We start from the raw sequence: 13479 nt of genomic DNA, 5'->3' as shown, positions 1-13479 counted from the left end.
ATCGAATTATATTGATTTTCTAATCATATTTAACACAATTATCAATTATTATTGAAATATTAAAAAAGGGTTTAAAGTGTCTATGGGTCGACCAACCCGACCCTATACGTTAACCAAGCATTTGGCTCCAACTAAGGCGCTAGCCTCAAAACCATGTATCGTCAGGAACAAAGAACTTTAAAAACTATATTTGGAGAGAGAGTTACACCGCTAATATGGTTTAATGTATAGAACGCACATAAGATCATACAAGTATCTCTAATGAAATCTTATACATTAAAGTTTCACTAGACGCTTGTTTTGACCCTATATCTCCTAAAAATAAAAAACCAAACGTGTGTTAAATCGGGTTTCGAGTTATCAGGTTTAGAATTTAGTTATTTGGTTATAGGAACCCTACCCGTTTACCGACCAAAATGTAATTGTTGTGTCTTGTGTAAGTTCATGTCAAAAGGTCATGTTGGCAGGGACGGATTTATTTAATTGAGTACCGGGTCAAGCGAACCAGGTGTTTTTCGAACCGTAGTGGAGCATTTAATAGCGACTTTTTTAGCGAACCAGGTGTTTTTCGAACCGTAGTGGAGCATTTACTTGACCCGAACCGTTAAACCAATCCGAATTGTCAACCCGACCCAATTTTTTTATACGCGTTCTTATATATTTAGAGCATCTTAAAATAGCGAACCAGATAAAAAAAAATTCTAAATCCGTCACTGCATGTTGGTACCAACAATTGTATTCTCGTGTATGCATGTTCTCGACAGTTCTCCCATGCGCAAACGACACGTGAAGCTTATTTTATATGTATAATGTAGTTTATTCGTTAAATGTGTTATATTTGCCTAATATCATTTTGTGTAAGTTGTCGTATTTGAATATATAATGTAATCTGTTTGGGTTTCTAATTAATATTTTTAAAATCTTCTATAAATCTTATTGTATGTGTATATAATTAAAAGCAACTTATCTGAAAATGAATGCATTAATTTGTCTTTGCTCAATTAAGTAAAGAATCTTTCATGTTAATTTGTAGTAAGTAAATTATTTAAATTAGTTTTGTTTTTAATTCATAAAAGTATGTTTTGTTGTAAACTTTTAGTAGTCTTTATGGTCGGGTTGATATATTATTTGTCATGATAATGTGATAATGATTAAACAGAAAATATGTGTAAAAATAAACGAGTAATTAATTATTTTATTACAAAAACCTATATAAACGATTCGAAATTTGTGAAGATAATGGGGTTTAGTATTGTTATAGAGATAAGAGTGTAGATCGAGAACATCATGGATCTAATTATCTATCTAATATATATAATTTACAAGTTTTGTGCTGCTAAGTCGTCATTGGGTCACTTGGCGGCACCTTACTTGTCCACACAATTTTATTTTTTTTCATTTTGTTTCCGTGACGAAAACCAACCCAACTCGCATAGACTCAACGTTTTAATGTCCGAGGCCAACAACGCTCGGTTTTTTCAACGCTCGAGTTTACTGACCAATACCTCCCCACTGGTCCACTCAAATTTTATTTAACTTTTATCCCTTTTTAGCTCTGGTACCGTAACGTACATAGTCGAGACTGACCGAATTTGCGTCCAGAGACTGCCTCAATGCCGGACTGATAATGCTTGGGTTTTATCACCGTCTGGATTTACTAACTAAATAAACTCCGTTTTAAATATAATTTATTTTTTTATATGTTAATTTGACGAATATGTATTTTTTGGACGTTAAGGATTTACCAATGGTGTTTATATCATTAAAAACGTAACGATACTAACTGAATTCGCATCAACCCACCGACGTTACACTCGGGTTTTATATACCAACACCCAGGTTTTAACATTGATGTTTTACAAATTGTCACGACGCAACGCACCCGGTGAAAACCTAGTTCATTCTAATAAAGGGTTGACATATAAAAGGTTTCACATAGATCTCGACATTTAAAAACGAAAAACCATTTAAAAGTATTTCGCACATTTTAAATAACATTCTTTAATTACCAAGTTTCATACTAAAGATGCATAGTGTTCCAATCAATCGGTTAGGGTGGAGGGTGTCCAACTATAAGCGTACTCAAAATATGTTAAATCCTGACCAATCTTATACCGTCACTTTATTTTACCATAAACTATCTTAGACAGACCGACGACACGTCACTAAACTACCTTAAAGAATTTTAATTCATAATATTTTAAACACAATAAAATTAAAACTTACATAATTCAAACTAAAAAAACTAATCAAAAAATCATAAGACAAACCGTAATTTTCCTCTATCTCACGTTTACGCTTAAGAATTAATAATTCCAATAGTGTGCCAATCAAACGTGTGTGTGACTCCCTATACGCCTTCATGTCGATGTCAAACTCTTGTCGCGCCACTGCCGCCCCCGTTGCTCATCAGTTAAGCGCAAAGTTTTTTCTCCTTGTTTCCTTTTCATTTCCATGGCCTCATTGTGTTGTTCTCTCCTTAATAATGTGTAGGATCAAGTGTGTCAACGAAGCTGCTTTTCCTGACGACTCAGATTTTTTCTTGGTTTTCTAGTTGATCTTGAAGGCGTGGGATCATCATTGAGGTTCGGCATCTGAGCACTGGAATCCTCGGCGGGTGAACTGGGGTGTAGTTGCTGTCTGTTGCTGGCTTTCAATGAATGCCTTTTTTTTGTCGAGGTGAGTATCGAACGATTCACCTATCAATGGGACTTGAAGCCATTTAGGATGTTTTCTCATAGCCACCCATGCTTTGACGTGTTTAAAACCACCCTTAACGTGAAGCTAGTAATAAAGCTATGGCAAAGATGCTGAATGATGCAATCGCTCGTATGGCTGAAAGAGAGAAAGCTGCAAAGAAAGCTTGCAGAAAGTTCTTGGAAGAAAAGATGATTAGTGAGGCGGACGCTGCCAACGATCAAATCATCGTTTGTAAAGAGGCTTCTGAAGGTTCGGCCTTTTTTACTTCTTTTCTTATATAATACAGTCGATCCATAGTGCGTGCAGACAACACCTTATGTGCTTAGATTAGTGGTATATACATTTAGTCTATGTAAATTGGCATATTTTGCCGTTTCAGCTGACCGCTGAGGCTGAGGAGGACATGGAAGCATAAAGGGTGCGAAAAGGTCATCAATGAAAGACTGACTACTTTAACTAGGCTGCAGTTCTTGTCTTATAACTGGCTTTTGTATGTTATATATGGTATTTGACTTTTCTTTCAGTCATCATTGGATTTAGTTTAGAATGATGCTTAATGTGTTGGCTTTTCATTAAAGTAGTGGTTATTTTAGTCCTTGCAAGCCTGCAAGTAAGTCAACAAATGTTGGTAAAAGTCAACATGGACCGACTGCTATCGAGGAACTCCTCAAATAATGTATTAGATACATGTCGTTAAATAGTCTAATATGGTATAACTGGCAGCATGGTTCCATCAACTATCCACTTTCATTTTGAACGGAAAAGTAGTAACATTAACCGATAGAACTAGCAAGTAAACCGGAACTTCTACACGAGGTTTAGACCAAACATGTATGCTACCAATTAATAAGAACAGATGTGTATTATTAATTTTATTAAAGAACACCAAGGTTATACAAATGATCATCAACCCTATTTGTAGGTTGCGAGTATTCATAATGAACTGAGGCGTGATTCCATAAAGTGACGCATCGATTTGATAGTTTTACAGTTTTACACAACTAACGAACCACTTATATAAATTTCATTCCGAACCTAAACTTTTAACTTTGAGAAGTAGTCGGGATTAATTCAACAACATCCTAACGCGCAACCCAACTTTTTGTACATAAGACGCTTTTCGTACAAATGGTTCCTTTGCTACATTAAAGTGACCAGACCTGCACCTAGGCGTGCTTTTAAAAACCAAGGCTGACAAAATCATAGATGATTGGCAATCATGTTTAGAGTTCCTTATGATCAAATGCATATGGTTCAAATTCATGGTTGACTTATCAAAGTCTGCTCAAGTTTTCTGTAAAAACGGTTTGGGACTAGGAACCGGAACCGGTTCCTAACCGGTTCCTATATTCAAAACCCCCTTTTAAACCGGTTCCAGGCTCGAACAGGTTAGGGAACCGAACCGGTTCTCCCACCCTCGGACCCCTAACCTATCTAACCGGTTCTTACCGGTTCCTAACCCGGTTCCTGTACCGTAACCGGTTCCAACCGGTTACAGTGTAAAAAAATTTTTTTTTTTTTTTCGTTTTTCGTTTTCGATTTGGATTCTAAACTACGATTCGTATTTGTATAACATGAAAAATAAAAAAAACAATTAACATAAAAATAAACAATTAACTGATGAAGAAAAGACAACTACTGAAGATGTTTGCCACTGAAGACAACTACTGAAGGTTGCCACTGATGACAAGTTGACGTTCTTTTTCAACGCCTTGCAATACGGTTTTTCGATGTGTTTCTTCAAATTTGAATTCGAAAGTGGGTTTAAATAAATCCCACAAAACTTGCACCGAGCCTTCAATGGTCATCACTCAATTCAACCAAATCCCAATTGCACCAAATCTCTTGATTACGATTATGAGGTACAATACGAACGAAACTTGGTTCGGCGTTGGAACCTTGACCAACCGATGATTGTGAGGCAGCCATAACAACAAATATGAATATAGAAGAAGAGAAAACAAGAGATTAGAGAACTCAAAACGTTGTAATAGCGTTTTTTTTGTATTTTTTTGCGTTCGGGTTTGCGTTTTGAGTGTTGTGATGAACCCATGACACCAAATACCTATTTATACTAGTAGTGGGATGCTTGGGGGAGCCAAAAAACGGCTATTTTTGACCCCAACGGTCAAAAAACGGCCAAAAAAACGATTTCCAACGGCTATATTCGATCCAACGGCTAGAACCGGTTAGGAACCGGTTCCGGATGGTTCGGTTCCAGAACCGGTTCCGGTTCGGTTCCGGTTCCTACCCGCCCCCACTCAGAAATGCAAGAACCGGTCACGGATCATCGGGTTGAATCAGATAGGGTCCGGTTCCTACAACAAACGGGTAGGAACCGGTTCGGGTCCGGTTCGGTTCCAGGAACCGGTTTCGTTGAACATCTCTAGCTGTAAGTAGCCTATTAGTGACTCAAAGACTCAACAACGAGAACTATACTACTAAAGTAAACACACAGAATTTCCTGAGAGTTTTGAGTCTTGTAGACATCGATGTGTTATTACTAGCAATAGATTAGTTTGGCGTTGAAAATAAAAAAGAAATTTATGTTGCAAGGCAAAAAAAACCACTCTGATCATAAATCAAATGTCCAAAAACCAAAACTTCGTTCACAAACAAACTAAATCAAAACGACAACTAATATTTCATTCGTGTTTTCAGATAAAAATAAAAACATCAGTGATAGCAGCTGCCTAATCTTCATTATCCATTCCTGCAGGTTGGTCTCTCCTGCCTGGCCCACCAGCTGGTTTTGACATTATTATCTGTAGATGTCATCCAACATTTAAATAGCATCAGGGTCAAAAATACATATAGAAAAACATATATATAAAAAAAATATTACTTAAAATGTTGTATAAGAAAAACTGCTGTCACCATTTTATGTATTTTTAAAAGCATATGTGAAGTACCTGATCAACACGTAGAACGGTACAAACTGCATCTGCAGCATACTTGATCGCATGATACCTAACAATTACACGTCCAATAATTTCATAACAATCAGTCACGTGTTCGGAAGAGGTAAGTGTGCACGTTAATGATGATCAAAACAAAAATCAGATGATCAACACAAAATAATCACAAATTGCTTTGCATATCACAAAACCATAGTTATTAAAAGCGTTGCGCTTTGGCGCCTAGGCGATTTTTTAGGCGAAATCGGTGGTCACCGCCTACCATAACTGAAGGCGCTATTTTTGGAGGAAAGTCGGCAATTCCCTATTTTTGTTACTTTATCTTTTTATCTTGAATTTATTTGATTTATCAACTTACCTAAAATTCATCATATTAACAAAATCAACTCTAACCTCTCTCTTCTCTCTTTATAATGAACTCTAATCTCTCTCTCTCTCTCTCTCTCTCTCTTTATAATGAACGACAATTGCTTTGCATATCACAAAACAAAGCAAGAGCACGATTTTATAAATAACACAATATATGCTGTTTAGTATTTAGTTTGTCATCTTTACCATAGTTTGAGATATAAAATAATAACAGTTATATAAGTATATATTAAAATTTAATATATACTTATATAACTATTATTATTTTATATATCAAATCATGATAAACATGACTAATACTATAAACTGTTTCAAGAATGAATCTTTGTTTTCCTATTAAATGTTCTACTTCAGTCAAAATTTTGTTTTTTTAATGTGTGCTTTTTTAAAAAAATCGGGCGCTTTTTTGCGCTTTTATTCTGGGCGCTAGGCAAAGCCTCAACACTTTCGAGTGCTTATCGCATTTGATAACTATGATCACAATCAGTTTTAAAACAGATATTTTTTTATAAGAAATACAAGTAAAACGTTGGAGCTTACTTGGTGACAAAAAGATCCCAAATATTCAATGTCGAGACATCCTTGCATGCTCCTTCTTCCAAGTCAATACCAACTTTAACGTTTCCGGATGAATGCTCTGCGTATAGACTAGATATGATCTCCATAGCATTAAGCCCAGCATTTTCAGCCAACGTTTTCGGTATCATTTCAAAGCTCTCACCAAACTTAGCAATAGCATATTGATCTAATCTGCAACACACAAAGTAACAAAACATGTCAAAATAAACGTCTCTCATTACTAATCAATATAGATTATGAAAGCAAAGCAGATACCCTGTCTCAGTGAAAGAAAACTCTTTCAGTTTTTTAGCTAATTCAATTTCAGTAGCTGCAGCTCCAGGTACAATTCTACTGTCCCTGCATAATGCCTGAAACAAGAAAGAGATTGTTACATGGAACGGGAAGTTATAAAAAAAAGTTATAAATAATATATACAACCTTGTAAGTATTGACACCATCATCAACAGCTCTTTCTAGATCATCCAATATGCTATCAGTACTTGCTCGTAGCAAAACAGTGGTCACTGAGTTTCCACCTTGTTCGTTTCTCACAACAGTTACCTTAAATATATAAAACTCAAATAAGTTTAACCTAGATTATGGTTGAAATAAAGAAAACCATAAAAAAAAAGTAATGTTACCCTAGCACCACCGATTTCCTCAACCGAAATGGAGTCAACATATCCAAGATCATCAGGGTTTACAACGCTTCCAAGCTTCAACTGTAATTATTTATTATTATTACCCAGTGTTCGGTTTACATAAACTATAGTGAAACAGGGGATGATTCTTACGAGAGCAACAGCGCCGGTTGTGCGGCAAAAACGGCGGAGTTCAAACTTGGACCCGATTTTTAAAACCATGAGCCTGTTAAGTAAATACAAATTTTAAATAATTGATTGATGTTGGTAATTAACATCACCAAGTAAATAATAAGTAGATTATACAATAAATATGTAAAGATTGAGCATACTTGTAACGCTCACAAAAATGCAGAGCCATCTCTCCAACAGCAGCTCCACTAACTATGACTTTTGCACCAGATTCTGCAACTGCTTTGATTAGCTCTTCAACCTTTGCTTCTTCAGTTTTAGCATAATTTTCAAGCTGTGGTGAAAATTATATCAATCAGTTTTAGATCATTGTTAATGGTAAATAAAAATGTTTGAATTGTAGCAGCAAAACAAAGGAATGATATACTACTGTACCTGCTCAGCACTGTGAATGAGGACAGTTCCTTTGGTCTCGGTTGCAGTTGTGTCAACACCACCAGCAATCACAACCACCTACAAACCCAATTAACACTGTCAGCTGAAACCTTGAGTTACAACATAAAATAAAACTGTATCAACTATCAACTACAGAATTAGAAACAAAAACATTCAAAGAAACTAAAGGTAAATGATTGAAATATGTTCTGATTAAGTTCAATGTCAAAGAAAAGAAGAATTCCACTCACCTTTGCCTTGTCTATTCTCTTAATGCTCCCGACAGTATCACCTTTTAGAACCATGCCTCTAACAGTAGTACAGTTGTGCAGACCTCCACCCAAGAGTTTTGCAACTCTCACATTATCAACATTGAAGTTCATTGGATTCTTTGGGCAAACTTGAATGCATGCCTGCAGTGAAAGAAAAATAAACATCAATCATCATCCTTCATTCATAAGATGTTAACCATTATTTGATTGACAATAAAAAAAAAGTACATCAGCAATAAGAGGACAGAGGATATCTTCTTGTCCATATTGTTTGCTAGCAACCGCGGCCTTCATCCTCAAAATAACTTCATCTTTGTTCCTGACATCCATGGTGTCAGAACCAGGCTCAACCAATCCTTCCAAGATCTCAACAGCCTGTATGTGTACAGATTTTAGGGGTGAGTAGAAAACCGAATAAACCGAACCGAAACCGACTAACCATAAAAAATCAAACCGAAGCATTAACAGAAGGTTAATTTTTTGGTTTTTCGAAAAACCGTTGTTTTCGGTTTCAGTTAGGTTATCCATTTTAAAAAAAACGAATAAAACCGAACCGACCCGATTATGCCTTTTCTTTATTCTACAAACTCAAATCCATCAGTTCATCACTTTACATTCTTTGTTAAGGTAATCGGTTATAACTTTTCTTTATTCTAATCTTTTCTGTTTAGAAATTTATTCATGGATAATAATGACTAAACACCTATTATTCTATGTTAGTTGGAACATGAATAATTATTGTAGTTCATTATTTGATTTTGAATTTTTTTATGTACATGCAATTAACCGAAAGCGAAAATAACCGAGTAACCGATCGGTTAGGAACTAAGGTAACCGACTACTTCGGTTTTAGTTTAGGTTTCACCCAATAACCGAACCAAACCGTGCTCAGCCCTAACAGATTTTAAAAATGATAATAATAATAATAATAATAAAGGTACCTAAGCTACCAGCTACCTACCTTGTTAATGGCTTTTGTGTATCCAATAATGATATCACTGGGATGCAGTCCCATCCTAATGAGCTCTTCTGCGCCTTGGAGATGCTCACCTGCTAACGAAACAACGAGGTTGGCTCCATCACCGATCTCTTCCTGCTGGGCTTTCCCTGCTAATACCAAGAGTTTGGCTGCAGGATGCTGAACCTCAAGTTCACTTACAATGGTTGCGGTATCACTTGTTACAAACAGCTTGTCCAGATGATTGATAACCATTTTATTCATACCTAACCCAACAGTAGTGAAGAATAATCATATAACAGTTTCATTCTACATAACAATAATAATAAGATCAGTGGCTGAGCCACGTATAAGGCACCGGGTTCAAGCGAGCCCATAGTTTTTCGTAGTTTATATGTAAAATAAGCTATCGAAAATCAAACGAACCCATAACATAGTTACCTTATTAACAAAACAGCGAATAGTAATTACAAAATATCCTTTTGGCAAGGTGGCGAATCAGCTTTTTAATTCCCACATGTCACGAGTTCTAATCTCCCTCTCCTACTTTTTCTTTTTTCCACCCGTTTATAAATTCACCAAATAACTAATTTCATTTTTCTTGGGTGCAATCAAAATCAAACTTGCTAAATAAGTATTGCAGCTTGTAAGTTGTAAGACTTATTGGTTTTTAATTTTATTTTTAAGTTTAACTAATAGCTTACCATTAATTATTTATCGTCAACTCTTAACTCTTTAATTAATTATTTAACTTTTATGTCTAATTTTGTTTATATGTTTCTTAATCAAGTTAAAACGATTATTAAACTAAGAGACGTTAGTTGTTTGTTCATGCTATTCATTCATGTAGTTGTTTTATCATCGTTAAAACATAATGTCCTAACTTATTTAAGCGAACATATATTTCCATCTTACAAAATAAGGTTAACGGATCCGCTACCGCGTTGATGTAATTCTATGGTATTGTATTTTATGACTCCACCAATCCCGGCCCAAACTAACCCTATAACATATATGGTATCGGTTATTAGAACGCTGACTAACAAAAAATAGCGAAACCATAGAAAATTTTTTCTACCTCCGCCACTGAATAAGATCCATATAATAATAAAAATAATAAATATTATTATGCAGGATAGGATACCATTTGGAGCGTGTTTGGGATTGAGTTTGAAAAACACTTATTAGCTTATTGGTTTTTTCAAAAAGCCATTTTAAAAAGCCAGGATTTGGGGCTTCTAGAAAACTGCTTTTTAACCTTTTCAAAAAGCTAAAATAAGAAAGATTTTTGTGATTGCCAAACACATTTTAACTTATTGGCTTTTCAAAAACACCAATAAGCCAATAACCATTTTTCAAACTCAATCCCAAACATGCTCTTGGATGAATAATAATAATAATAATAATAATAATATAACAGTGTCATTCTACATAACAATAATAAGATCCAAACAATGGTTGCGGTATCACTTTTTACAAACAGCTTGTACAGATGATTGATAACCATTTTATTCATACCTAATAATATAACAGTAGTAGTGAATAATAATAATAATAATAATAATAATAATAGTAATAATAATAATAATAATAATATATAACAGTTTCATTCTACATAACAACAATTAACCATTTTATTCATACCTAAGTGAATAATAATAATAATATAACAGTGTTTCATTCTACATAATAATAATAATAATATCAATTAATAAATATTATTATGCAGGACAGAATAGGATACCTAATAACATGATTGATAACCATTTTATTCATACCTAATAATATAACAGATAACAGTAGTAGTGAATAACTATAATAATAATAATAATAATAATAATAATAATAATAATAATAATAATATAACAGTATTATGATTCTACATAACAATAATAATTATAAGATCCATATAATAATAATATACCATTTGGACCGAGTGAGGTTCTGGTGATGGTGGAAAGCTGTTTACAGGCATCGATGTTCTTCAGAACCGCTTCGTCTAAGCCAGAAAGATGCTTGTGGCCTTCTTTAAGCATCCCCTGGATCCCGTAAGGTTGAGTTTGAAGCCCCATCGGTTTATTATTATTATTATTATCAAACCCTAGAAATGCCTCTGTCTTCCTTCGTTCTGGTAGCTGCTAGTGTGTGGAGTATCAACTAATGAGAATGAAACCGAAAGCCCTAATTATTATTCTTATTACATATGACTAACGCGTTGCGAGTCGAAGTCAGTATCAAGTTACGACATCGGAACTATACAAAAGAAATAAACTCGTCAATGCTAAACTACAACATATTATCATAGTATCAGCAGTGCTAACACATATATGTAAACGTAAATTAGTAAGCAAAACAAATATTTTAAAAGTGCGGAATCAAACATTGAAGTGCATATATAAAAGTTTTGGTCACTGTAAATACGGACTATAAAAAAAATACGAAAATAAGGTTGAAATCGTTTAACCGACAAATAAAACATGTAAAGCCGATATTTGTCTAAGCTTAGTGTTTAAAATATGGTTTCTTAAATTTTTTATAATTAATTGAAAGTAAAAAAGTAAAATAATTGAATAAAAACCAGCATTGTTATTTAGTGGTTGTATGTAACTAATGAAATATTAAAATATTGAATAGTAAGTATGTGAGATGTTAAGTTTAAACTAAATATATAGGGCGGCTATGTTTCGCAACACTCTTAAAAGAAAATATACAATTATACTTGCTTAAGTGAAAATTGTCATTCCTGCAAGCACTTGAAATGGTGAGCTTTATATATACAATCTTCTTTCTCCTTATAATTATTTTTATTGTATTTTTTATTTTTTTTCTACATCCCTTATCATGCAAATGACAAAAACGCCCTTGCGTTATCGGTCCATTTTTCGAATTATAATATCACTCAGCGCATATTTGGCCATTTCAGGTGACAGCTGAGGCTGAGGAGGACAAGGATACATAAATGGTGCAAAAAGATCATTAATGAAAGACTACTTTTAGTCATCTTGTCATTGCAAGCAAGCACTTATATAAGTGACTTTTGTATGTTATAAATGGTATTTGACTTTTCTTTTAGTCATCACTGGATTTAGTTTAGAATGATGCTTAATGTGTTGGCTTTTCATTAAAATAGTGGTTATTTTAGTTCTTGCAAGCCTGCAAGTAAGTCAACAAATGTTGGTAAAAGTCAACATGGCTGACAAAATCATAGATGATTGACAATCATGTTTAGATTGCTTATGATGAAATGGATATGGTTCAAAGCCTGCTTGAGCTCATGGTTGACTTATCAAAGTCTGCTTTTTTTTTGTCTGTAAATCGATGGCTGTAAGTAGCCTATTAGTGACTCAACTCAACAACGAGAACTAAAGTAAACACACAGAATTTCCGGACTACTGAGTTCAGCCAAACTACGAACCAGACTACTAATCAAACCGACCCCTTGTTCAGAACTACTGAAATCAAACAATAACGAAAGACCGAAATCCTAATCAAAACAGATTCTTAGAGAAGTCAACAAGTCTAGTGTAACAAGATCAACGCATCCATCCATCATGAGATACACAAGTACTAATAATATAACACGGGTTAATGTCTCAAAACAGCTATTTTCCCATAAATAAAGAAGATAAATAAGTAGCAGTTACAACACGACTGATTCACCAGGACAGGGAAATCAGAGCACCTCCATAAACGTTGTAATAAGCAAGAGACAAGTCATCTTTGAAAAAAACCCGGCATCCAAAGCAGTTCCAGTAGCATCTTGTTCGCAGGGACATCGATCTCTCGAGCAATCTTGTCTTTAAAACTGCCTACACTCTCGGACAACGAGTCCACGCTTATTTCCAGCAGATCCATTGTTTGTTCCGCCCACACATTGATACAATCAGGCTTCCCCTGTCACAACACACCAACAGAATATTATTAGAAGTAAGACACGATATGATTTTAAAAACAAACAAACAAACGAGCGAAGCTTAATTAGCTACCGGATTATCAGCCAAGAACTCGTCCTCGGAGTCCAGCAAAGAAGCATCAAACTTCCGTCTCTTTCGTTCAGGCTCGTCTGAATCCGAGTAAGGGATAATCTCATCAACGACTGCATCACAAAACTCTTCCTGCGGGGTCCCGAATAAATCAGGACGCTTCCGAGCAAGCTCAGCAATAGTTTCGGAGACTTGGTCATCTGGGGCAAGTGTAGCCTCCCTGATCTTCGCAAACAGCGCCTCCTTTTGTTCTTTATACTTAGGGTCCACCATGCTTCTCATGTCCGGTGGAGGGACTGAAATCCCGTCGTGTTCAGCTGGGACATCTTGCAGGCTGCAATCAACTCGCCAGTAATCGGGGATTCAACAACGGTTTCACGGACCCAGTCATTTTTCTCGAATTGCGCAAAGGTTCTGTTGAGGTATTCAATATAAGAGTCATTTTTTGTCAGAGGCCCCCATTGGGGCCCGGTTTCCTCATATGCAGGCCATCCATATTGAGCACGAAAC

The 13479-nt window shown here is 35.1% G+C and overlaps 2 protein-coding genes across 2 annotated transcripts; both read right to left on the bottom strand.

Annotated features, from left to right (window-relative positions):
* Positions 1-5254: 5254 nt before the first annotated feature.
* On the bottom strand, positions 5255-11096 carry LOC143627094 (T-complex protein 1 subunit theta-like). The gene is made up of 13 exons (XM_077096993.1): positions 10911-11096; positions 8990-9252; positions 8257-8403; positions 8008-8169; positions 7757-7834; positions 7522-7655; positions 7343-7415; positions 7190-7270; positions 6987-7109; positions 6822-6916; positions 6528-6737; positions 5613-5670; positions 5255-5465 (listed from the first exon to the last, which is right to left on the bottom strand). Exons 1-13 carry the CDS (start codon positions 11056-11058, stop codon positions 5394-5396), a joined length of 1644 nt encoding a protein of 547 aa, XP_076953108.1. The 5' UTR covers positions 11059-11096; the 3' UTR covers positions 5255-5393.
* Positions 11097-12573: 1477 nt separating this feature from the next.
* LOC143627062 (uncharacterized) lies at positions 12574-13251 on the bottom strand. The gene is made up of 2 exons (XM_077096960.1): positions 12973-13251; positions 12574-12880 (listed from the first exon to the last, which is right to left on the bottom strand). The coding sequence occupies exons 1-2, from the start codon at positions 13249-13251 to the stop codon at positions 12701-12703; spliced, it is 459 nt and encodes a 152-aa protein (XP_076953075.1). The 3' UTR covers positions 12574-12700.
* Positions 13252-13479: the final 228 nt, after the last annotated feature.

This window comes from Bidens hawaiensis, unplaced genomic scaffold, assembly GCF_021521415.1.
Source record: "Bidens hawaiensis isolate Kalapana, Puna unplaced genomic scaffold, B.hawaiensis_p1.1 tig00004595_1, whole genome shotgun sequence".
In the NCBI taxonomy this organism is placed as follows: domain Eukaryota; kingdom Viridiplantae; phylum Streptophyta; class Magnoliopsida; order Asterales; family Asteraceae; genus Bidens; species Bidens hawaiensis.
Note: the sequence above shows the minus strand (reverse complement) of the source record. Positions and strands in the feature narration are given on the sequence as shown.

Coding starts and splice junctions, on each gene's coding strand:
- LOC143627094 (XM_077096993.1), bottom strand. CDS start 11,058: ATGGGGCTTCAAACTCAACCTTACGGGATCCAGGGGATGCTTAAAGAA. Junction 8,404..8,989: donor ACACAAAAGCCATTAACAAG/GTAGGTAGCTGG, acceptor GTACACATACAG/GCTGTTGAGATCTTGGAAGG. Junction 7,656..7,756: donor TCATTCACAGTGCTGAGCAG/GTACAGTAGTAT, acceptor TTTTCACCACAG/CTTGAAAATTATGCTAAAAC.
- LOC143627062 (XM_077096960.1), bottom strand. CDS start 13,251: ATGAGAAGCATGGTGGACCCTAAGTATAAAGAACAAAAGGAGGCGCTG. Junction 12,881..12,972: donor AGTTCTTGGCTGATAATCCG/GTAGCTAATTAA, acceptor GTGTTGTGACAG/GGGAAGCCTGATTGTATCAA.